Source organism: Carcharhinus amblyrhynchos, chromosome 21 (genome assembly GCF_965287045.1).
Source record: "Carcharhinus amblyrhynchos chromosome 21, sCarAmb.v2.hapA, whole genome shotgun sequence".
NCBI classification, from domain to species: domain Eukaryota; kingdom Metazoa; phylum Chordata; class Chondrichthyes; order Carcharhiniformes; family Carcharhinidae; genus Carcharhinus; species Carcharhinus amblyrhynchos.
In genome coordinates, this window is record NC_137344.1 from 24,189,991 (window position 1) to 24,217,019 (window position 27,029).

At 42.9% G+C, this 27,029-nt stretch overlaps 1 protein-coding gene across 2 annotated transcripts in view; it reads right to left on the minus strand.

The window, feature by feature from the left end:
* Nucleotides 1-14,928, minus strand: part of rfng (RFNG O-fucosylpeptide 3-beta-N-acetylglucosaminyltransferase) — a 47,010-nt gene extending 32,082 nt beyond the window's left edge. For both annotated transcript variants that reach the window (XM_080208841.1, XM_080208840.1), the window contains exon 1: nt 14,259-14,928. In XM_080208841.1, coding sequence (XP_080064967.1) covers nt 14,259-14,762 — 504 coding nt within the window. In that variant the 5' untranslated portion in view covers nt 14,763-14,928. The remainder of the gene's footprint in view (nt 1-14,258) is intronic.
* Between the last annotated feature and the right edge of the window lie 12,101 nt (nt 14,929-27,029).

A 27,029-nucleotide genomic window follows, 5' to 3' on the forward strand; every position in this document is an offset into this window, starting at 1 on the left:
ATGGAAAAATAAATGGAAAAGAGCAATTCGGCAATCAGCAAGATGGCATGAAGATTTGCACAGTGAGCGGCCAGATTGCAACTGTCTGCGGTAATCCAGGCAAGGCTCAAATCAGCGGGTATGTGTGAGTTTCACTGAAGAAACAAGTTAGCAGAAGCTTGGCAATGCTCAGGACCATCAGTGGGTTTGTGGAAGAGAATGGGGCTGGATTGAATATGTAGAAAAGTCAGAACAATTTTTCTTGGCAAATAGAACTGCAGGTGAGGCCAAAAAAGCACTCAATTCTCCTGAGTGCGTCTGGGATGAAAACCTACAAGCAAGTAAGAAATGTACCTATGCCAGGAAACTGGGGGGCATTCCACTTGTGGATTTGGTTGTATTAATCACAACAATCCCTCAATGATTATTCAATGTTTCAAGTTTCATAACCATTTTTGGAAGACAGGGCGGTCTGCAGCTCACACTGCTGCTGAATTATGCCAGTTCTGCGTTTGGGGCAGTTTTGGAAGATATGCATCGGGACAGACTAGTTTGTGGCATTAATGAGGACAGTATTCAACGGTGTTTGCTGTGAGAAGCCACACTTACTTTCAAGAAGGCTCTAGAAATTTCTCAGGACATAGAAATGGCTATTAAAAATACAAAATATATTTAGAAGGCCAATGGCACTGCACAAGCAGCTGCACTGCATCAAGAAAGAAGCTGCAAGTAAAAAGTGAAGACAGTGGAGTGTCTTCGATGTGAAGGGTTACATTATGCAAATCATTGCAAATTTATAGGTTCTCACCGTTCCACTGGTCCTTTAGTTAAGAAGTGCCAAGGTGCTAAGAGCAAGTCGAAGACAGAGCAGGGAAATTCAAATCTGAAAAAGCCTCAAGTCAGCTATATATCACCTGGAGAGCACAGACCAACAGAGGAGCAATCTTATGACATGTTTAATATGAGTGAGAGACACGCAGAGCCCATTTATGCCACAGTGGAGACAGATGGTAAACAAAATCAAGATGAAGAGGGATACAGGAGCCTCGGCATTGGTAATCAGTGAAAAGATTGTCAGGAAGACGTGGGGCTGTAAGCAAGTGCTAGCTCTTACTCAGGCAGAGATCAAACTTCGGACCTACACTGGAGAGATTGTACAATTGCTTGGCGTGTTTGAGGTGAACAATGTGTACAAGAACCAAGAAGCGAGAGTGGTGAAAGGAAAGAGGCTGAGTCTACTAGGGCTTAACTGGTTCAGAAAAAAATTCCATTGAACTGGAGTAAGACACACTGTAGACAGAGGATGTCTCCGAGGTGTTCAAAGATGGACTGGATACATTGCATGGTACCACAGTTAATTTGCTCATAGATCTTCAGGTTACTCCCCACTTTTTCAAGCCCAGGACAGTGCCCTATGCTATAAAAGGCAAAATGAAAAGGCAAGGACGTGAAAAATGTTGCTATAATCTCCTGGTTCACACTGATTAAGACAGAGGATTCATTCCGTCACATGATGTCTTGCCTTGTGGTATTGGGATAGTACACAATCATACGAGGGACAGGTCAGAAAAAAGTCATTAGTTTTACATCATGCATGTTGGCAACAGCTGAGAAGAGATATTCACCATTAGACAAGGAAGATCTATCTGTTGTTTTCACAGTGAACTGGTTTCATCAGTGCCTTTATGGTCGTCCATTCACTATACGTACTGACCACAAGCCATTGATGAGTCTTTGCAGTGAATCCAAATGTATTCCTTCCATAGCTTCGGTGAGAATACAGCATTGGGTTTTCACACTGTCAGCTTCCCAGTACAATATTGCGTACAGGGCAGAGAAGGGCAATTCAAACGTATCGAGTTGCTTTCCTTTACCTTGTGTGCCAACCAAGATAGTACTCCCTCTGGAGACAATTTTCTCACTTGAAAGAGTTCCAGTGAATGCTAAGCAAATTAAGCAATGGACGGACAGGGATCCTATCTCATCTTCAGTGAAGAGATTCCTGATGCAAGGATGGCCTATGGTTGTAGAGGATGATGCAAAGCAGAAAGATGAGCTAAGTGTACACAATGGTTGCACTCTTTGGGGGTCCAGGGTGGTAGTTCCACGCCCAGATCATTCACGAGTTATGGATGAAATCCATGAGGCGCATCCAGGTGTCTGCAAAGTTCAACCAGGTCACGTGTTTGGTGGTCTAATATGGATCAGGACTTGGAGAGCAAAGTGAAATCCAGATCAACCAAAAGATGGCACCTCCACCACATCCTTGGGAGTGACCCTGATCATCCTTGGTCTACATGTGGATTTTGCAGGACCTTTTATGGATCACAACACATGTTTTTAGTTGTCATGGACACACATTCTAAGTGATGAGAAGTACACATCTTGAGCAACATCACAGGTCCCAGTACCACAGAGGGGTTACGCCAAATTTCTGCAACTCAGAGCTTACTGGATCCTCTTGTTGCAGATAACAAAGCATAGTTTACAGGTGATTTGTTTCAAGAATTTAGATGGAAGAATGGAATACGCCACGTGTGTACTGCACCTTTTCAGCAAGCTTCAAATGTGTTAGCAGAGTGAGCTGTACAGACACTAAGAAGAATTGAACAGAATATTGGGTAATACTGTAGGAACCAGGCAGTTGACGTTCTTGTTCCAGCATCGTATCACACCACAAAAAAACAACAGGGCTCTCTCCCAGGCTACCGGAATTTGATGGATTGAGTTACAAGGAGAGGCTGAATGAACTGAGACTTTTCTCTCTGGAGTGTAGGAAGCTGAGGGGCGAGCTTATAGAAGTCTATAAAATAATGAGGGGCATAGACAAGGTAGATAGTCAATATCTTTTCCCAAAGGGAGGGGAGTCTAAAACAACAGAGCATAGGTTTAAGGTGAGACGGGAGAGATACAAAAGTGTCCAGAAGGGCAATTTTGTTTTTAAAGAGGGCAGTGAGTGTCTGGAATAAACTGCCTTATGTGGTTGAAGTTACCACAGGGAGAAACTGTCCCCACTCGTAAAAGGATCAAGAGCAAAAGGACACAGTTTTAAGGGGTTTGACAAAGAAGCAAATGTGATGAGAAAAAACTTCACGCAGTGAGTGGTTCAGGGCTGAAGAGCGCTGCCTGGAAGCGTGGCGCACGAGGGTTCGTCCGGGCATTGCCTAGAAGTGCAGTGCATCCAGGCTTTCAAGAAGGCATTTGGTAATTACTTGAACAGAAACAATGTGCAGGGGTACGGGGAAAAGGCAGGAGGTTGGCTCTAAGCTTTGATGTTCAGACACGAACGGCCAAACGGCCTCCTTCCACAGTGCAAGAATTCTGTGATTCTTGGTCCGCTGAGGAATTCACAGCTGAATATACGTTAGACTAAGGTATTAAGAAATATGGAGCAAAGGCAGGAAAATGGAGTTGAGATAGCGATCAGTCACGATTTAACAGAATAGAAGAACAGGCTCCAAGAGCTGAATGGGATCCTCCCTTTTCCAGATGAATTACAAAGGAAATGTTGGCCCATGGAACCACTAAAAACTGGATTTTATTACCAGCTGCGAAGGAGCTGTCAAAAGATTAACCCACCTGTGGGCTAACCGAGGCCTTGCGGCCAATTAACAGCCACTTAGAGACCTCATCCCACTGCTTCAGGAATTTAACCAACAGCAAGAGGCTCATACCAAGCGTCTAACCCAGCAACATTCACCGCACAGCCTGTGGCAGGCCAGGGTTGTACAGTGTCTCCTTAAAAGGATCTCTGGGCCCAGGAAGGGGTGGATGTCCCACCTTAATCAACAGGTCCAATTGTCATTAAATCCCCCACAGCTTGAATACACTTTTCACAATGTCTTATATTATGGAGCTTTGCTTTTCACCTAGTACATTGGACTTTGAAGCCAGAGTAGACCAATTTTCCCCTTCCAGCCTGTTCCACCATTCAGTAAGTTCATGGCCAATCTGACTGGAATCTCAACTCCACTTTACTGTTTGTGTCCCACAACTGACTCCCTCATCTAGCAAAAATCTGTCCAATTCTGCCTTGAAGAAATTCAATGACCAAGTCTCCACTGCTTTCTGGGATAGTGATTCCACAGACTAACAATCATCTGAAGATTTCTCCTCATCTCCATCTTAAAAAGATCTCTTATTCTTAAATTGTGTCCCCAAAAGAAGAAACATCTTCCTGATATCTAGCATGCCAAGTCCCCTCAAGACCTTTTATGTTTCAATAAGATCACTTCTCATTCTTCTAAACTCTGATGGATACAGGTCCAACCTCTCCTCATAAGCGTAAACCTTCTTCCCAGGATAGTCTTTACTACATTAAAAAAAATCCTTCTAAACCAGAATTGATTTTCTTCAATTTGGAATTGGATTTAAAAAATCTTGGGCACCAAAAACATTTGGGGACCTTCCTCACAACTGCATAAGCCCCACCGCATTCAAATATTGGCAGTGACTGAACAGGCAAAGTGTGGGTTTATTTTTCTTTTAATAGGAGATGCTGCCTATAGTACTCTGTAATTAGCCAAAATAGGTGGTCGGGTAAGACTATCCCCGATTGATTTTAGGTCTTTTCTTGCTGTTAACCTCCTCTCCCTCAGAAGTTTCCAGTTTCAATAGGAAACTTAGTGTGCAGAGCATCGGGGATGAGAATTCATGTCATGTCTCTCTGTGATGCAGTGCACTGACTCACCAAACTGCCGTACCTCTGGCTTACGCACAGTTTGAAGTTCCTAAAGGCAAGGCTCTTAAGTAGATGAATAAAAGCAATACAACTGGCAGAAATCCTTGTTTACTGCAGACACAGTTGGTTCAGGGACTCAAAGTGGGTTTACAGAGATGATGTGTGATTTTGGTGATGAGGTAAACTCAGGGGAAAAAAGTAGGCACCTTTTATTTAGGCCTTATGGCATTGGTATGATAAACCTACAGTAAAATTATTCTGCGCACATCATTTACTGAAATGAGATTTCCCAGTATCAGGCTCTCATTCCCCTGCTGTATAAATGAGTCAGATGTAAAAATGATGCCAGAAGAGGAAGCAGCCCCTTTCAAAAAATTAGTCAATTCACAGTACAGGAGATTGGCCCTTGCATTAAATCGCTTGATCTCTGGCCTATCTCCAGTGCATGGCACATAAAGACTAGCTCACACTCTTCAACTGCAGCTGTCTTTTCGACTCTCATTTCCCTCTTCTTACCCTCCCATCCTTTCAAATTCTCCTTTTTCAGGTATTTTCCCTCAGTGCTCTTCTGAATGAAGTTATAGTCATGGTCTCAATAACCACTTGTGCAAAGAACTCCATGTTCTTTACATGTGGAGTTTTTACAACAATCTGGCAGCTCCAAGGTCTATTTTCTGTTGCAAGCTTACAAGTTACTGATTTGAATTCATTTTCACAATTTGCCATGATTGGGCATGAGGTGACTGGTAGGAAGATGAGAGGCACAGTTGTTAGCACTGCTGCCTCACAGTGCCAGGCACTCAGGTTCAATTCCAGCCTTGGATGACTGTCTTTGTGGAATTTGCAAGTTTGCCCTGTGGGTTTCCTCTAAGTGCTCCAGTTTCCTCTCATAGTCCTAGGATGTGTGGGTTAGGTGGATTGGCCATGCTAAATTATCCCTCAGTGTCCAATGATGTAAAGGTTAGGTAGATTAACCATGGTGAATGAGCGGGATTATTGGGGGTGCTGGGGAAGATGCTCTTTCAGAGAGTTGGTACAGGCTTGATGGGCTGAATGGCCTCCTTCTGCACTGTGGGGATTCTATGGGACATTATGGGCTTTTTTGCCCAGAAGGTGGTGAGCATCTAGAATTTACTGGCTAAGTTGCTGGTTGAGGTTGAAAGTTCCAACTCATTTAAAGGTACCTGGATCTGCACCTGAAGTGTTGTAACCTGCAAGGATACAGAGGTTGCGGGCAAATGGGATTAAAATGAGCTGCTGGTTTTTTTCCCCTCATTTTGGCAGGTGTAGTGATGATGGGCTGAATAGCTTCTTTCTGCACCGTATGGCTCCATGGATTTTGAACTCCTAATATTACAGAATCATAGGATGGTTATAGCACAGAAAGTCGCCAATTTGTTTGTTACACCTGACTGGCTTTCTGAAGGAGCATTTCACCCCATGCCATTCCTCATCGTCTCCCTGTAGCCTTGCAGATAGTCATCCCAATTTCCTTTTAAATTGCTGCAGTGGAACTTGCTTCCACCACACGGACAAGCAGAGCATTCCAGATTCTAACCGCTCACCGCGGAAAATAATTTTTCCTCATCTCGCTTTTACTTCATTTATCAATGACCTCAGAGTTTTGCCCTCTGACACTCGAACTTTGTTCTCTGGGAAAAAATTTTCTCTACCTATTCTGTCCAGACCCCTCATGACTATGAATACTTCTATCAAATCTCCCCTCAACAAGGAGAACAGTCCCGACTTCTCCAATTAATCCATGTTACTATTCCTCATCCCTGGAATCATTTTTGTGAATCTTTTCTAAACTCTAACACCTCCACATCTTTTCTGAAATGTGGTGCACAGAACTGGACACAATACTTTAACTGGAGCTGAACCAATTTTTTTATACAGATTTAACATCTTGCTTTCACACTCAATTGATAAAGCCTTAGATAATGCATGCTTTATTAACTGTTCTTTCAACTTGCCCTGCCATGTTCAATGTTTTAAGCACACATTCCACATATACACCACATCCTTCTACTCCCGGACCTCCTTTAGAATCGTACCCTTTAGTTTGTATTGCCTGTGCTCTTCCTTGTCAAAATGAATCTCTTAGAGTTTCCCAATTAAATTTCATCTGCCACTTGCCTACCTATTCCACCATCCTGTTTATATCCTTTTGAAGCTCTACACCTCCTCACAGCTCACAATAATTCCAAGTTTTGTATCATCTACAAATTGTGAAATTGCACCCAGTGCACCAACATCTAGTTGATTGGCAACTATGAGGAAGAGCAAGGTCCTAACAATAATCCCTGGGGAACACCATTCTTCCTACAGTTTGGGAGACAATGACGACTGTTCTCTCTTTCCCGTCACTCAGCTAATTCTACATCCATGTACTCTTTAATTTTCAAGTTGTTTATTAGTGTCACAAATGGGCTTACATTAACACTGCAGTGAAGTTACTAGTCGCCACACTCCTGTATCTGTTCGGGTACACGGAGGGAGAATGTAGCATGTCCAATGCACGTAACCAGCACGTCTTTCGGACTGTAGGAGGAAACCTGAGCACCCAGAGGATATCCACAGACAAGGGGAGAACGTGCAGACTCCACACAGACAGCGACCCAAGTCAGGAATCAAATCTGGGTCCCTGGTGCTGTGAGGCAGCAGTGCTAATCACTGTAGTGCCGTGCTGCCCTAATCCACAAGTTCTAAGTCTGCTCACAAGTGGGCTGTGTGGCACCTTATCAAATGCCTTTTGGAACTCTATGTACACCACATCAACATTACCCTCATCAACCCTCTGTTACCTCAACAAAAAACTTAAGCAAGTTAGTTAAATATAATTTGTCCTTAACAAATTCATGTGGTTTTCCTTAAGTAACTTGCATTTGCCCATGTGACTTTTAATTTTATCCCAAATTATTGTTTCTAGAAGCTTTTGTATCACCAGGTTAAACTGACTGGCCTGTTGTTGCTGGGCTTATTTGTGCAGACGTTTTCAATTCTCCTGTCCTGAGTCTAAGACTGAAAATCGAGGCCATTGCCTCCACAATCTCTCTTTTTATTTTCTGTTGCAGCTGCTGACTCGGATCAGAACTGTACTCGTCTCACTGAAGGAATTTTCATTCATGCTCCCTCTTGACCTTCTAATTTCCTTTGTTTTCCTTTTATCTTTTACAATTCCTGTAGTTTTCTTTTATATTATTTCCCGGATATTTATAGAATGTATTTCTTCCTCTAACGTCTGTATTTATCCACAATCCACCCCCTCCCCTGCCTTTTACTCCTACTCAGAAGGAACTTAGTTTATACCTACCTATTTTATATATCTTCCACTGCTGGTGTGTTGTTGGATCTGACACTTCTACCAAGCAGTTAACCTGGGTAAAGCGAGCTTTTATCCCACTAAAATTGGCTACTTTATTTTAGATTTCTTTTCATTTTCAGTACGAATTAGGTTATTCAATTAGGTTATTGTTTTAGGGTAGGCCTGAATGAAGTCTTCATACTTTGAAGTAGGTTAACTGCAAATATTTACTTACTATGAGAACTATGTACTCGTGTACATAAAAGGTTCAAGCCAGATGCATGTTTGCTTGTGCACTGGACTTCTTTTTATTCATTTGTGGGATTTGGGCATTGCTGACTGACCAGCATTTATTGTCCATCCCTAGTTGCCCTTGTTCAGAGGGAGGGCAGCTGAGAACCAACCACACTGCTGTGGCTCTGGCGTCATATGTAGGCCAGACCAGGTAAGGTTGGCAGATTTCCTTCCCTAAAGGACATTAGTGAACCAGATTAGTTTTTACGACAATCAACAATGGTTTCACGGATGTCAATAGATTCTTAAGTCCAGACTTATTTTATTGAATTCAAATTCCACCTCTGCCGAGATGGAATTTGAACCCAGGTCCCCAGAACATTAGCTGCATTTCTGAATTAATAGAGTGGCAATAATACCATTAGGCCATCAACACACTGTCCAACGCTAGACTGACCCCTAGGCTCAGGTCATGTGTTCTCTTATACCACTGTGTGGGTGGTACTGTACTCAGTCCCACGTTAACCCTACTTGGAAGAAGTCTCACAACACCAGGTTCATTTGGTAGCACAAGCCACAAGCTTTCGGAGCATTATTCCTTCATCAGGTGAGTTCCTGAAATGCTACCAAATAAACCTGTTGGACCCTAACCTGGTGTTGAGAGACTTCTTACTGTGCCCACCCCAGTCCAATGCCAGCACCTCCACATCAACCCTACTTGTGCCAGATTCTTATAGTTACAGTCATAAAAACAAAAATATTGATTGCTGGGAATTCTCAGCAGGTCTGGTAGTATCTGTGGAGAAAGAGACAGTTAATGTTTCAGGTCTGTGATCTTTCATCAAAATTCTGCACTGGTCTTCTCTGCAAGGGCATTGGCACTGGCTCTGTTTAGGTGAGATTCATCCTGTCCAGGAGCTTCTAAACTCCAAAATTTGTCCAATGCCCTTGAAATCTCGAAAATTCCTATTTGCACAATCTAGGCATTCCTTTTCATAATCTGCTTGTCACCAACTGGCTAGGATATGGCAGTGGGAGGATCTGCATTCAATCTAATACTCTGCCCCTCAAAATCCCTTTGCAGAACTATAATTTTGTACCGTCTTAAACGGTCAAGTCCTCACTCAGATTATGTCCTCTAGTCCTAGATTCTCTCACAAAGGGAAACAACCTCGCAGCCTCCATCCTGTCAAGCTCCCTGAGAATTCTACATGTCTCAATAAGGTCATCTCTCATTCTTCTAAACTCCAATGAGTATAGGCCCAACATCTCCTGATAAGAAAATCTCTCCATACCTGGGATCAACCTACCGAACCCTCTCTGGACTACCTCCAATGCCAGGATATCTTTCTTTAGATAAGAGGACTAAAACTGTACGAGATGGTGTTAACCAACATATGACTTGCTCCTTTAAATGGCAGTCAAAAAAACTTTCAAATTAATTTAATGGTATTGCAAAATGAATAAATTATTAATCACACAAAAGCGTTTTCATCAGGATTCCTGCATAAAATGACAACGGAACTACACTGAAATTGAAAAGCATATTGCAATATAGGCACGTAACTCAAAGGAATGAAGAAGCGAGCCCAAAATGTTAATTCCTCTTCCAGATGGTGATTTATCTACTCAGCAATTCCAACATTTTCCTTTCAGGTTTCCAATACTCACAGCTTTTCTTTTCATCTCACATAATTCAGTCTTATTCACACCAACAGTTCTGAAATGCTACTTCACTCACTGACACTGCAGCTACAGATTCTAAATCATCACAGGATTTATTTGGAGCAATTTCTTTTACACTTGTGTTTTCAGTCGATCTTTTAGGAATTTTACACTGAGTCATGGCTGTGTACTCTTTTCCTTTCTATAAAGTTTGGAAGTTCCATGGCATGTGATCAGAAAGCACCCTATGCTACAAATCAATGACTATTTAATCGGATGATTCGATTCATACATTTCACCCAGTGCTGGAAAGTGCATTGAGAAGGTTTCTCAGAACCAACTGTTAACGTTGAAATGGTGCTGCCAGAGAATACATGTTTTAAGTTGGTAATTAAGCACAGCAGTCCCCAACTAGGGACGGATTAGAAAATCATTGCAAGAGCATATAAACCAGTTAGCCCTGGGTGTCAGAGAGGAACTGGGACTTAGCTGTCTTGCCAATAAGCCTGTTTTATGATACAGACTAGCTTCATCCCTCCTCAATACACAATGATTGGAATTAACACTAAACCACATTCCATGTGGACTGCACAGCATGGCGGCACAGTGGTTAGCACTGCTGCCTCACAGCACCAGGGACCCAGGTTCGATTGCCAGCTTGGGTCACTCTGTGTGGAGTCCGCATGTTCTCCCCATATCTGCATGGGTTTCCTCTGGGTGCTCTGGTTTCCTCCCACAATCCAAAAGAAGTGCCAGTTAGGTGCATTGGCCATGCTAAATTCTCCCTCAGTGTATCCAAACAGACATCGGAGTGTGGCAACTAGGGGATTTTCACAGTAACTTCTTTGCAGTGTTACTTGTGACTAATAAAAACTGTCAAATTCAAGTGAACACTCTATTACTATTACATCCTAATTCTGTTCTGCTTTTTGGATTGACAAACTAACAAAGACAATTCAAGAGATCACTAACATTTCTTCTCTTCTTGGAACGTTATTTAAACATTCAACCCTGTCACAAATCTATCCATCCTTTCTCTGAAAGCGATGCGAAAGCATCTGACTTGCGTTCATTCTCCTGCAAGGAAGAAATCAACAGTTTGTGGCCATGTACCTGCCTCACCATGGCTACCACGAGGGAGATCTTCTCACAGAAAGAAGACAAAAGTTTAATGTGCCACCTCATACAGAACGCCTGTAATCTGACAGTCCTCAGCATTAACTAACATCTGGCATTCATTTAAAAAAAAGGAACCAGCGGGGGGATGGGGGAGGGGAAGGAGAGAGGAAGGTATAGAAACTGAACAAAGAAAAACAAATTTAAAACAACGAGACATTTTAAAAAAATAATTTCTTGCTCAGACTAGGGTTTCAGATTCAATTCAGAAACAGTGAATGCTTGCAAACACTCAAAGGGGACTTCACATTAAAAACAGCAAAGAACCTGTGGTGAATCTTGCATGTGTTTTACTCTCACTTGTATATTTTCTGAGGACATAGCATGCTTTGAATTTTTTTATTTTATATCCCTTCCTTCAGTTGGGTATGATGATTTGATGCTATATGATACTGCTCCTATGGACTGCAACAACACATACAATTCAAATATTAAAAACCATGGTTTGTCCAACTTGGAGTCTCCATCTGTTGAAAATAAATAAACCAAAACCTGAGAGTTGAGACTCTATGGGGAAAAAAGTGCTGCCAGTGATTAAATCCGACTCTTAAAACCGTTCACTCCTGAAACCGTGTACATGAGCAATGTCAAATCGCCAGAGGTTTAAACAATTCTCAAAATCAATTGAAACATTCAAACTTTAGCTTATATTAAATCATCTGGTTATTTTTACTGTAGATGCGGTTGATCTAGCTTTTTGCATAAATAAAAAATGGAGACTTCTAATAAATTACCCAGCCTAGTAGGCTGGCATTGAACTGACAACTTCTCTCAGCTGTGGCAAAGAGGGACAAGATGGGCGTGCAGCTTGTAACTGTTGTATTATATTTAAAACTGGGGAGGCGATGGCCGAGTGGTAATTGCACAAGGTAGTGAATCCAGAAAGTCAGCTATTACTTAGAGGACCTGGGTTCGAATTCCGTTACGGCGGATGGTGGAATTAGAAGTCAATAAAAAACATCTGGAATTAAGAATCTACTGATGACCAGGAAACCATTGTCCATTGTTGAAAAAACCCATCTGGTTTAGGGAAGGAAAGCTGCCACCCTTACCTGGTCCGGCTTGTATGTGACTTCACGTGTAGTTGACTCTCAGCTACCCTCAGGCAATTAGGGATGAGCAATAAATGCTGGCCAGCCAGCAACACCCATGTCCCACAAATCAATTCTTTAAAAAAATTACCCTAATGATGTTCTGAAATGCTTTGTGGTGGATTTAGATTGAGTGATATCTGATTTCTCCATATCACCTCTACGTTTCTCCCTAACTGCAAAAGGATGGAGTTCTCCTGAAGTAACCAGAATGTAAATGAACATGAGACAAACACAATACAAGCATTTCTTCAACCTAAACATGGTCAGATAGATTGGTTCAGCTGATGATCATGGCAAGGGATTAAATTATGTGTTTCTCAAAACAACTTTTGCATATATTCTAGTTGCAAGATATTTTCTTAGAGGTTAAATTATTGAGTGTTAAAAGATCTCCCCCAATCTTTTTGAAAGTACTTTACCAGTCTGCAACCAGAGACAACATGAAGAACTCCCATGCCAGGAACAGCAAGAGCTATAAGTGTGTGTGCTGCTAGCTCTGAGTGCCTGTTGAAATAGCAGCTAGGGTGAGGATTGCAGAAAATTCACCGCATCTGCAAATCAGGGCATGGCTGATGATGATACTTACTAATAATGACCTTCTCCTAAAGGTGGAACAAATAGTCCCTAATTCAAATTCACTCTTTAGTAAAAGAAATAAATCCAGTACAAATAGTCAATGCTCATGTAAAAAAAAGATCAAGCAATCAGCTAACTGAGATCAAAATGCAGTAGACTCAGATGGTAGTGTATTTTAAAAGCCTGTTAGTTGGTGTGTGCCAAAAAAGACTTGCACTAAAATGGAAAATCTTTGGTTAATCACAGGATATAAATGCCAGGGTACAAATATAACCACGCAAGCTACAGAAATTAGATCCCAGGGAACTGGTCACAAGGATTTTGTCTGTCTTATCATATTAAAAGCACTAAAATTGTCAGTTTTGTCCAATACCTCTCTTGTACAATGATAATATACTTTTAAAATGATCCTACAAGCTACTACTTCCTGGAGAAAGAGTGCCACCCCTAGGAAATAAACAACAACATTATTAATATTTCACCAGTTAGAGTTGGCTTTGCAGTTCTGACACTCAAGGGACACTTGATGGAGAGTGCCTGCCTGCACCATTATCTCAATGTTACAAACTATTTCGGGGGTGAGGAGTGACAGGATGAAAACAGATCTATGGATCAGAGCATATTTTCCGAGCACCTCTCTGCTCATTGAGAATGTATCATAACATCTGGCTTGACCAGGAGTTGTAACTGGAAAAGACTAAGCGATAATCAAACAAACATTTGGTTAGAAGCAAAGAGGTTTTTTTGTATTTCACCCAATGAACCGTGAGCGTTAGCAATTTTCTTCTTTTGAGGCAAGGTTGACCCATTAACTTTTAGCTTGACTTAAGTTAAATGGGAAGCTGCTGTATACTGAATAAAGATCTCAAACAGTGTGGAATTGAGCCACAGTGGTCCCAGCTTAATTCTTCTTCTACGTCTACTTACAGATGTAAGTGAAGCTGTCTACAGAATGATTTCAGCTAGTTTCAACATCCCCGAGGGGATGCTGGGAGAGGAGGGAAAGTCGATTATCATAGAATCCCCACAGTGCAGAAAGAGGCCATTCAGCCCATCGAGTCTGCACCAACAACAGTCCTGTCATTGTAAACCCACATTACCCCACTAATCCTTCTAACCTACACATCCCAGGACACTAAGGGTCAATTTAGCATGGCCAATGCACCCAACGTGCACATCTATGCTCTGTGGGAGGAAACCCATGCAGACACGGGAAGAACGTGCAGACTCTGCACAGACAGTGAACCAAGCCAGGAACTGAACCTGGGTCCCTGGCGCTGTGAGGCAGCACTGCTAACCACTGTGCCACCCACTGGGATATCCACTCTTCATGAGGGAGCCATACTCGGATATGTGTGATGTTAATTGATGATAGGATCTAGGTCAGTTGAGTGCATCCACTACCTAGCTGCCTGCCAGGATTCACATAAAGAATGATTTACAGAGCAGACAACACAGCAGTGGAATGGAAAGAGTCTGGAGCGACAAAACAAAATCTGGTCTGCATCTGAAGGGCTGCCAACAACAAAAAAAAGCACTCACTCACCTGTTCCTGTACGAGTGAGATCCAAGTCTGAAAGAGCAGATCCAGTCTGGCTTTGTGATACTTGCGAGTAGTTTTCACAGCAATAAAAAGGTCACTGAGTTGCATGTTGTGCTTGTTGCTGCTGGGGTGGAGGGGGGCGGCATCCCACAGCAGCTCCTGGGACCCAGCACCGAGCTGATCAGCCGCTGCAGGCTCCTTTCCAAAGCCCTGCAGCCCCTTCTCCCTGACACCCGTCCGGAGGGGCTTGCCTGGCTTCGCGACTCGCTGCCGGCTCCGCTCCCTCTCTGCTGCGCTGGGGGGGTCGCTCACCAACCTCCCCGGCTTGGAGGCGCCCCGGTGCCGGCTTGCATTCCCAAGAGCTTGGGGGGGCTGCCCCGGGGGTGGCGAGAGCTGCAGGTCCGAGGGTCCCCACTGCTGGAGCCCCACCAGCAGCAGGAGAGAGGCGCAGAGGCTCAGCGAGAGCACGAAACAGAGTTTGCTGTTCGCAACCCCCAGTAAACGCATTGTCCGAGGCTCAGTCTCAGCCCCCGGGGGCAGAGGAGCTGGGCTGGGTCAGCTCCATGTCTGCTGGAGCTCCCCCTTCCTCTGTCACAGCCCCAGTACTCTCAGACAGGACTGTGCTGGCTGGCTGGCTGGCAGCAGTGTTTGTTTCCAACTTCCCCAGTGTCAACAAGCACACAGCCAACATGCAAGAGCTCACAACAAGCTGGCCAAGTGCTGCCCTACTCCTCTGAACTGGATCGCCACCTCTCGGGGAGGACTCGTCTGTTTCCAAATCTAATTCACACGGGGCAAAAATTTCTCCCCTTTATCACAGTAACAAGGCAAGGCTTTGCTCCAAATGATAAAACTTTTCATACTTCTTTTTAAAAAAAATTCTCACCAAGAAATTGCTGCCATTAGATCTTTGAATGGACCTACCTTATATTAAGTTGATCTTTCCCTGCACCCTAATTATCAACAGAATTCTACCACCCTGCCCGCCACAGAATCGGAGCGGGTGAGGGGTGGACAATGGAAATGTCCATTGATCTCGTGCGGAAATTGAGCGAGACCATAAAATCCCACCATATGAGTGTCATAGAATCATAGAAACCCTACAGTACAGTAAAAGGCCATTCAGCCCATCGAGTCTGTACCCACCACAATCCCACCCAGGTCCTACCCGTCCATCCCTACATATTTTACCCACTCATCCCTCTAACCTACACATCTCAAGACACTAAGGGGCAATTTTAACATGACCAATAAACCTAATGCTACCATTAACCTGGGCCTCTTGCTAGAGTGGTGCGATGGCACAGTGTTTAGCACTGCTGCTTCACAACTTCAGGGAACTGGGTTCAATTCCTGGCTTGGGTCACTGTCTGCGTGGAGTTTGCATAGTCTCACTGTGTCTGCGTGGGTTTCCTCCAGGTGCTCCAGTTTCCTCCCAGTCTGAAAGACATGCTGGTTGGGTGGACGTTTTTGGACTGTGGGAGGAAACCGGAGCACTCGGAGGAAACCCATGCAGACACAAGGAGAATGTGCAAACTGCACACAGATAGTGACCCAAGCTGGGAATCGAACCCAGGTCCCTGGAGTTGTGAAGCGGCAGTGCCACCCTAACATGATATTCTGCACCCTCTCCTTCCTTCTCTATGAAGAGTATGTTTTGTCTATACTGTGCATAGGAAACAATACTTTTCACTGTATCCCAATACATGTGACAATAATAAATCAAATAAAATATCAAATCAAGAAAAGCATGGAAAAATTTAAGTATGATATTTTGTTAAATAATTGAGAGGAGACCAATGCAGTCTATTTAACCAACGACAATGCTCTTTTGTCCTGGGTAATGGAAATAGCATCAAGTAAGCCAGTATCACAAAGTGAAAGGCAATGGTGTGGTGGTAATGTCACTGATCTACTTATTTCATTATTTATTAGTCACAAGTAGGCTTACATTGACACTGCAATGAAGTTATGGTGAAAATCCCCTAGTCATCACACTCCAGCACCTGTTGGGGTACACTGAGAGAGAATTTAGCACAGCACATTCTCCTTGTGTCTGCGTGGGTTTCCTTCAAGTGCTCCAGTTTCCTCCCACAGTCCAAAAATGTCCACCCAACCAGCATGTCTTTCAGACTGGGAGGAAATTGGAGCACCCAGAGGAAACCCACGCAGACACAGTGAGATTATGCGAACTCCACACAGACAGTGACCCAAGCCAGGAATTGAACCCAGTTCCCTGAAGTTGTGAAGCAGCAGTGCTAAGCACTGTGCCATCGCACCACTCTAGCAAGAGGCCCAGGTTAATGGTAGCACCAACACTGACCAAGCTGGTGGGGTCCTAGAGGACGTAGCTGCTGGACTGGTGAGGGAACCAACAAGAGGGGAAGCAGTATGCTTTGTCTGTATAGCGTGCAAGAAACAATACTTTTCACTGTATAAATACATGTGACAATAATAAATCAAATCAAATCAAAACCCTGACTGACCTCATCCTCATAAATCTACCTGTCGCAAATGCATCAGTTCATGGTGGGAGTGACATAAGAACATAAGAACATAAGAAATAGGAGCAGGAGTAGGCCATCTAGCCCTTCGAGCCTGCTCCGCCATTCGATAAGATCATGGCTGATCTGACATGGCTCAGTTCCACTTTCCCGCCTTCTCCCCATAATCCTTAATCCCTTTGCCTATCAAAAACCTATCTACTCACGTCTTAAATATATTTAGCGAGGCAGCCTCCACCACTTCAACGGGCAGAGAATTCCAGAGATTCACCACCCTTTGAGTGAAGAAGTTCCTCCTCAACTCCGTTCTAAACTGTGCCCCCCCTTATCTTGAGGCTGTGCCCTCTAGTCCTACTGTCCTTTCTGAGCGGGAAGAGTCTCTCCACCTCTATCCTATCCATCCCATTCATCATCTTATACGTCTCAATGAGATCTCCCCTCATTCTTCTAAACTCTAACAAGTACAAGCCTAGTTTATTCAGCCTCTCCTCATAGCTCAACCCCCTCAACTCCGGTATCAGCCTAGTAAACCTCCTCTGCATTCCCTCCAAGGCCAAAATATCCTTGCGTAAGTGCGGCGACCAAAACTGCACACAGTACTCCAGCTGCGGCCTCACCAGTGCCCTGTGCAGTTGCAGCAAGACCTCCCTACTTTTATATTCTATCCCCCTCACTATGAAGGCCAGCAATCCTTATGGAGACCGTCCTGTCTTCACATTGAGGAATCCCTCCACTGCGTTATGTGGCACTACCACTGTACTAAATGGGATCGTTTTCAAATAGATCTAGCACCTCAAAACTGGGTGCCATTAGGTGCTGTGGATCATCATCAGCAGAACCGTTTACAACCAAAATCTGTAACCTCATGGCCCAGTCTGTCCTCCCCTCTAAAATTACTATCAAGCTGGGGTCCAACCCTGATTCAATGTAGAATTCAGGAGGACACGCCAGGATCACCACCAGACATACTAAAAATGATGTGGTGTCAACCTGATGAAGCCAGAATACAGAAATACTTGCATGCCAAAGGGGGAAGCAGTATGCATGAAAAGACAAGACTGAAGAATATGCAACCATTTTCAGTCAGAAGTGCAGAAGACTGAACTATTTCTACAACTGCCCCCCCCCACCCCACCTTTCCCCCAGCCAAGGAACACAACATCACAGACACCAGTCTTCAGCCAATTTGTTTCATTCCATGTGATATTAAGAAACAACTGAAGGCACTGAATATGGACCCTGATAACATTCTGGCAGTAGTACTGAAGAGTTGTAATCCAGAACTAGCTACACCCTCCCCTAACCAAGCTGCACTGGTACAGCTACAATGCTGATATCTATCCAGTGATATGGAAAAGTGCCCAGGTATGTCCTGTCCACAAAGAAAAAGACAGACAAATTCAACCTGGCCAATTATTGCCCCAAGCATCTGCAAAGTGATGGCATATATAATGAAAGGGATGGATAGGGTAGAGGCAGAGAGATTCTTCCCATTTAGAAAGGATAGCAGGACTAGAGGGCACAGCCTCAAGATAAGGGGGGGCTGTTTAGATCGGAGTTGAGGAGGAACTTCTTCACTCAAAGGGTGGTGAATCTCTGGAATTCTCTGCCATTGAAGTGGTGGAGGCTATCTCGCTAAATATATTTAAGTCACGTAGATAGGTTTTTGACAGACAAGGGAATTAAGGATTTTGGGGAGAAAGTGGGAAAGTGGAACTGATCCACTTCAGATCAGCCATGATCTTATTGAATGGCGGGGCAGGCTCGAAGGGCTAGATGGCCTACTCCTGCTCCTATTTCTTATGTTCTTATGTTCTTATGTTGACAGTGCTATCAAATGGTACTTACTCAGCAATAACTTGCTCAGTGAAATACAGTTTGGGTTCCGTCAGAGCCATTCAGTTCCTGATGTCATTGCAGCCTTTGTCCAAAGAGAAATGAAAGAAGTGAACTCTTGGACAAAACATGGACAAAAGAGGTGAGGAGAAAGTGACCCCCTCAAAAAGGCAGCATTTGAGTGAGTGTGGCATCAATGAGCATTAGCAAAACTGGAGTACTTGGGAATCAGGGAGAAAATGCTCCACTTGTTGACGTCACCTTACCACAAAGGAAAATGGTTGTGGTTGTTGGAGGTCAGTCATCTAAGGCAGAGGACTGAAGAGTCATCACCATAGAAGTCCCTCAGGGTAGTGTCCTTGGCCAAACCGCTTTCAACTGATTCATCAGTGATCTTCCTTCGATCATAAGGTCAGAAGTGGGATGTTTGCTGATGTTTGCACAATGTTCAGCATCATTTGTGACACCTCAGATACTGAAGCAGTCCATACTGATACACTGCAAGAGCAGGACAATACCCAAGCTTGGGCTGATAAGTGACAAGTAATATTAGAGCCACACAAATGCCAGGCAATTACTATCTTCAATAAGAGAGAATCCAACCAGTTCCCCTTCACATTCAATGGCATTGAATGTCCCATTTTCAACATTCTGGGGGTTTACCACTGGTGGGAACTGCACAATTTACTGTGGTGACAAAAGCAAGTTAGAGGCGGGGAATTCTGCAGCAAGTAACTCACATCCTGACTCTCCAAAGCCTGTCCACTAACTATACCATTCTAGTTAGGAGTGTGATGGGGTACACTCCACTTGCCTGGATGCATGCAGCATGAATAACACTCAAGAAACTCAACATCATACAGAACAAAGCAGCTTGCTTGACTGACACTCCATCCACCACTTTCAATATTCACTTCCTCCACCATGGACACACAGTGGCAGCGGTGTCTATCATCTAGAAAATGCACTGCAGCAAATCAGCAAGGCTCATTCAACAGCACCTCCTAAACCTCTGACCTCTATTGCCTGGAAGGACCAGATGAGCAGATATTTGGGAAACACCAACACCTTTGAGTTCCTCTTCAAGCTACACATCCTGACTTGGAACTATATCTCAGTTCCTTCACTGCTGCTGGGTCAAAACCCTTGAACTACCTTCCTAACAACATCTACACTACAAGGACTGCAGCAATTCAAGAAGGTGACTCATCACCACCATCCCAAGAGCAATTAGGGATGGGCAATAAATGCTGATCCAGTCAGCGACTCCCCACATGGTATGAAAGAATTTTTAAAAATCACCGTAGTCCCAAGCACCCCTTTAAAAATAGGGACCCATTTTTTAAAAATGTTCAAACTGAAACAAAAAGTGAGAAATGCATTTTTTTTTGTTGAACATTGGAAGATTGGCCCATTAGTGCTGTCAAGATTTGATGTACCAATCTTGGAATTCTGCTTGGAAAATTCTAATTTCAGTGCTGTGCCCTCATCAATGTGAAATCTTAACTCTGCTGATGGCGGAACAGTGCTGTGAACGTACCAGTCCAATAAAGTTCAAACAGGTGAATCCAGTGGCATAGAAAAGCAATTGGAAGTCGAAATGATTGGAACAGTGAGTTCAAAGAGTTCTATCAAATTAGTTTGTAACTTAATTTGCAAGAGAGGGAAAGTATTTATGCAATTAATTTAATGCATTGATTTTCAATGCGAGATGATTGTTGGTTACAATGGCTTTGTCATTGCTTGAATCATGGAAAATGTATTTCGGATATGACCTTTGGCAGTCAGCAAATTGATGTACTGAAACAAAATGTTTGGATGCAGTTTTCATCTAGGATGTCTACAGCACTTGAAAAATTTTGCAACCAGCTACACTTCTTGTATGCCAGACTTGGAGAATCTCTATTTTGCCATACATAATAGTGTCACATCTTGCTGGCATGTTATAAATCACTTAAACAACTATTTACAAATGCCTTTGACTGTCTGGCTCTTCCAGCCTCTGGTCCTCTCAGCTATATTTTCAATGTTTTCAAAAGTCAGATGGCCCTTGCGAGTTCTCTGTGAGGATGAATATGTAATTTGTTTTGCAGCTAAGTTGACCTTGCCCCTGGTTTGAAGAGTATTCAAACATTTTTCATTTGACTGAGCAGACCTTGCCTCCGGGTTCCCTTCCTAATGGTGATTCCGCATTCCTATTTCACAAGTTTAACATTGGTGCAGAATCAACATGGCTTTGCACCGATACTAAACTTATACGTACATCAGATATGAAAGCCTTAATTGGCACCAAAGCGGAATAAGACTATCTTCTCCAGGGTGCCTCATTCCATTTAATTCCACAGTTGGGCCTCCTGGCAATAGATTCATCCTTTCTATACACTACAAATCAATACAATGGTTGGAGTGCACTTTGAACATTCATTTTTTTTCAGCCTTGGCCTTAAAAGAATATTTCAGTTATTTATTTTATTACACATTTTGCTGTCTGGGAACAGAATTTAGATGCTTTTTGTCTGTGAACCATCCTGTCCTCCAGATTCCTGGTAATGTGTCAGTGAAGTCTGACAGTGTTTAAAGTTCATTTTTCGGTCACAAGATTGCCTATGCTCCAGGTTCCTGGCAATGTTTAAAATTTACTGTTAGTCTGTTCAGAATGCCTCCTGGACCGCTGTTAATAGACGTTTGTAAAAGCTAATTTTTCTCTAGCTGGTTTTGTCTTGAGTTTAATGGGCTGGTGATTGGAAATTATGAAATGTTTTTTAGTTTCCACTAAAGCTGCAATTATTTATGTACATAAATCTCACTGTGGAGTTCTTTAATCCTGCTGCACTGCTTTTAATTCAATTCCTGGTTCCCCCTCCTCCCACCACCTTCACATTCTTGTCTCTGTCCCCTTCCCACTGCTCGATCCATGTGATCACCGCATTCTACTCCAGCCCTGCAATATCTCACAACTCCCTTCCCAATACTCCCTGGGCCCCAAATCGTATTTTCAGATTCCATACCCCCACTGCACTTCCTTTAGATTCTAGCTCTCCTCCAACTATAACAGATGCACACACCGCTGCCATATCTGTAACATATTCAAAGTATCGTTCCTATTTCTTCCTAACCCCTTCCCAAATCTCAAGATTCTTCTCCCTGTACCCTTTCAAACTCTTCTTCATATGTTTTTTTCCTTCATCATTTTTTATTCTCATTAAATTATTTTACCTCTGTGCTTTCCACTCCTTTGATGCCTCAAACAGTATGGAATGGAAGGTTATGATGATAGAGGAAGAGGGATGACAGGAGGCCCATAGGGAACAGAAACCCTGGTTTGAATTGGTTGCCCTCTTTCTCTGCTCTACGTTCTGTGTAGTTCAAATTACTAGGTGATTTCCTGTGACATGGCATACAGGAAGTCAGGTGCGAAGTACAGTAACTGATATAATGTAGGCTACGGATCAGCCAATTTGCACACAATCACACAAAAAGCAATGAATTAATGATCAGACAATGTTTTACTTCCAGTAGTACCACAGCATATTCAACTGAAAGGGCAAAAAGGACCATAATCTCATCATGTCTCATCATTAATTTATTCTCCATATTCACATAACGTTCCTAATATACTCCAACAATTTGTTACATTATATAGTCTTCCTCTTCTATCCTCCCGCTCCTTATGAATATCCATTTGGATATAATGGGCTGAATTTTATGAAGTAACTACTAAGTGGCAAACAAGCATGAAAATAGGGGAGAATCGCGCTGACGTTTTGGGCGAGCTCCCAGTTGCAATTATACGGCACTTAGTTAAAAACAAAGCCCAGATGTGATTCTTGCCAGTAGAACTTAAGCTCACCAGTGAAGCTGGCTGCTGAACTCTGGGAGTGCCATTGCGCAGATGCCCTGATCACCCAGTGCGCTGGGAGATTTCCTGTCACTCCTCCGCCCCACCGCGCACTCGGGACCCATTGCCGATTGCTCCCTGTGCCCCAATGGCCACCCCTCCATCACCCTGACCACCAGCCCCTCCAAACAACCCCCTCTGTAAAAATCCCCCTTCCCCCCCCCCCTTCAAAAAGACCTATGATTTCAGAACTATAGATCTCATAGAGCTTCAGAGCTTTTAACCTTGGGGGAAATTTGGTTTGATGGACAACATGAAAGGGGGAGCGGTTGTGGCAGAGGATGCTGAACAGATGATCTTTCTCTTGATGACAGAAAAGTGCATGAGCTCCTCACATTTGTTGGGGGTGAGGATTAGCAGGGCTTGACTTGGAGGATTTAAAATATAATGTCATGAGGAAAAATTAGGAATTATCATTGTGTTTTAGAATGATCCTGGAATAGTGTTTTGGCAGAGGAGATTGGAGCTAAATCTGCTTTGTACCTGTCTACACTGCTTTTTAAAAATGATATAACATCTGGAAAAATTGTTTGCTCCAAAACTGCAGTGCAGAATCTTAATTGGTAGAGAAGCCAGATCTATGTTTCTATATTTAGTGAATAATTAAAATACATTTTTCATCCAGGTTTATGTTCCATTTTCCTTCATTAATACTGAGGATCATTTGCATAATTACACATTTATTCAGATATTCTTTTCTTCAGCATTTACCACTGCTCGATGTAAAGCCAACGAGAAAGTACCAAATTGTTTTGGTTTATACATCTCCATTTTCATCTCAGTTCTCCTTAATCTTCATAATACTTCCTTTTCATTTAAGTTTAGTCTTTTTTACATTATTTTTCCTTGCTGCCAGTCACACGTAGGGTATCCAGTTCAGAGATTGAGACATTCCAACACCTCTTATTATTCATTAGCCAACTGAAATTAGCTTTGTATTGAGCTGGGTGGGGGGAGGGGGGGTCAGTTATTTTTCATCTATTTGGTATAAGAGAAGCACTCTGAGAAGCACTCCATCTAGTGTGTTGCCTGAGAACTGGACAAAGCTCAAAATGATTTTATTACATAGATTAAAATTTTAAAAAGACGAATAAAGAACATCCATTGAACTGTCAAAGCTTGGAATTTGCCCATCATGGACTCTGATGACTTGTTTAAACTGAAGAAAGGGATGAAGCACTCACAAAGGGAAGGCTTTGTGAAAATTTTCAATGACTTCAATATATCTAGCAAACTCCAGAATAGCAATCTAACCTCACAGCCTATATTATTCAACCTTGACCAACAGGATTCTATAAATGTCATTCTCAATATCCCCAGAAGTACAGGAGTTATTTGTGTTCCAGAGTATTTGATCATCTGAATCTGTACTTCAGAACAACAACAATAATGATTTGAATTGAATTTGTGTGTGTGAATATCACTGGCAAGGCAAACATTTATTGCCTTAACCTTCATTTTTTGTGAGAAGGTGGTGGTGTAGGCATCTCACAGTACTATTAGAGGGAATTCTAGGACTTTGATTCAATGACAGTGAAAGAACAGCAATAGTCAGGATAGTTTGTGAACTTATAGGTTATGGCGTTCTTGTGTTTTTGCTGTACTTGTCCTTCTAGGTTGAGGAAGGTGGTTGAGTTTGAAAGACAATGGTCAGTTTTCAAAGGTGAGATTGAAAGACCTTCGGCGAGTTGCTGCAAAGCATCTTGTAGATGCTGCACTGTATTACTACTGTGCACTGGTGGTGAAGGGAATGAATGTTTAAGGTGGTGGATTGGTTCTGATCAAGTTAGCTGATTTGTCTTGGATGGTGTTGAATTTTTTGAGCATTGTTGGAGCAGCACTCATCCAGGCAAGTGAGTTTCCATCACACTTTGGACTTGTGCCTGTAGATGGAGGCTTTGGGGAATCAGGAAATGAGTTATTTTCAGCAGAATTCCTAGCCTCACAGTATTTATATGGCTGATTCAGTTAAGTTTCTGGCTAATGGTGCTTCTTAGGCTGTTGATAGTGGGAGGTTCAGTAATGCCATTGAATGTTGAGGAAGATGGTTTGGTTCTCTCATGTTAGTCTTTGTCCAACAGTTGTGCGGCGCAAATGCTACTTGCTTCTTATCAGCCCAAGTCTGAATGTTGTCCAAGTCTTTCTGCATGTGAACAGCTTCTGTATCTGAGAAGTTGTGAGTGATACTGAAACTGCAATCACCCACAAGCATCTCCTTTTTTAACCTCATTTTTGGGGGAGTTACATTGATGAAGCAGATTAATATGGTTGGGCTTAGAACACTACCCGGAGGAAATTCTGCAGTATTGTCCCAAGACTGAGATGATTGACCTCCACCAACTACAATCACCTGCCATTTTTCAAGGTACGACTCCAACTTGAGAAGAGCTTTCTGATTCCCATTGACTTCAACTGTACCTTGGTGCCACACTTGGTAAAATGCTGCCTAGATACAAGGGCAGTTACTTTCATCTCATTTGTGAAATCTAGCTCTTATGTCCATACTTGGACCAAGGTTGTAATAAGGTTTGGAGCTGAGTATCCTGTTGGAATCCAGAATGAACTTCAGTGAGCAGCTGACTTGACAGCATTGTTAATACCTTCTGTTACTTTGCTGATGAATGACAGTAGACTGATGGGGTGGTCATTCACAGTATTGGATTTGTCCTGCTTTTCATGGGCAGAACATAGCAACTTTTCACATTGTTGGGTAGATCCCAATGTTGTAGCTATACTGGAACAACTTGACCAGGAGTGCAATGAGTTCTGGAACTCAAACCTTCCGAACCACTGCCGGGATGTAGTCAAGACCTTTGCTATATCCAGTGCATCCATCTGTTTCTTGATATACTAGGGAAACTATTAGAGAAACATTTGAAAGAGAGTACCTATCTCCACTTGGAGAGCAAAATTTGATCAGGAATAGTCAGCATGGCTTAGTCAGAGGAGGTCATGCCTAACAAATTTGATTGCATTTTTTGAGGCGGTGACCAGATGTGTAGACTAGGGTAGGTCAATTGGTGTAGGTTATATGGATTTCAGTAAAGCCTTTGACAAGGTGCCATATGGGAAACTTGTTCAGAAGATAAATTCACATGGGATACAGGGTAATTTAATGAAGTGGATTCAAAATTGGCTCAGTTGTAGGAGACAGAGGATGATGACAGAAGGCTGCTTGAAAGACTGGAAGCCAATGTCCAGGGCGTACCACAGGGATCTGTATTGGGCCCCGATTATTCATCATTTATATAAATGACATTGATGACTATGTGGGGGATTGGATTAGAAACTTTGCAGATGACACAAAGAGTGGATGGTGATTAACAGTGAGGCAGATGGTCTTGGGCTACAAGAAGATATAGACGGAATGGTCAAATGGGCAAATAAATGGCAGATGGAATTTAACCCTGAAAATGTGAGGTGATGTACTTTGGAAGGAGTAATTTGACAAGAAAGTACTCAATGACTGGTAGGACACTGGGAAAGTCTGTGGAACAAAGGAACCTTGGTGTTTGTCCACAGATCTCTGAATGCAGAAGGACATGTTAGGAGGGTGGTGAAAAAGGCATATGGAATGCTTCCCTTTCTCAATCAAGGCATAGATTGTAAAAGCAGGGAAGTCATGTTGGAGTTGTATAGAACTTTGGTGAGGTTACAGCTAGAGTACTGTGCTGTTCTGGTCACCAAATTATCAGAAAGATGTGATTGCATTGGAGGGCGTACAGAGAAGATTCACCAGGATGCTGCCTAGGATGGAACGTTTTAAGTTATGAGAGAGGTTACGTAGGCTTGGGTTGTTTTTGTTGAAGCAGAGAAGGCAGAGGGGCAACAAGATTATGACATCATGGACAGGGTGGATAAGGAGCAGCTGTTCCCGTTAGTTGAAGGGTCATGCACGAGGGGACATAGGTTCAAGATGAGGGTCAGGAGGTTTAAGGGGGATGTGAGAAAAAACATTTTTACCCAGAGGGTGGTGACCCTCTAATTAATTAATGCGCTGCTTTGAAGGGTAGTAGAAGTGGGTTGCGTCCCATCCTTCAAAAAGTATCTGGTTGAGCACTTGGCACATCATAATATTCAGGGCTATGGGATTAGGTGGGAGTTCGGTACTTCTAATGTATTGGTGTGGACTTGAGGGGCCTCTTCTGCACTGTATGATTCTATAATTATGTGGAGTGATTCAGATTGCTTGTAGGCTAGCATCTGTGATGCTAGGGATCTCAGAAAAAGGTCAAGTTGGATCATCTACTTGCCATTTCTGGCTGAAGAAGATTGCAAAGGATTGAGCCCTGTCTTTTGTGCTGATATGCTGGGTTCCAACATCATTTAAGGTGATGTTGAATTATCTTTGGTTAGAATTGCCCACCATCATTCATGACAAGCTATGGCAGGGGTACAGAGTTTTGATCTGATCTGTTTATTTTGGTTACAGGATATGGCTTCTACTGTTTAGCATGCACATGGTACTGTGTTGCAGCATCACCAGGTTGGCACCTCATTTTTTGGTATGCCTAGTGCTGACTCTCTCCTACACTC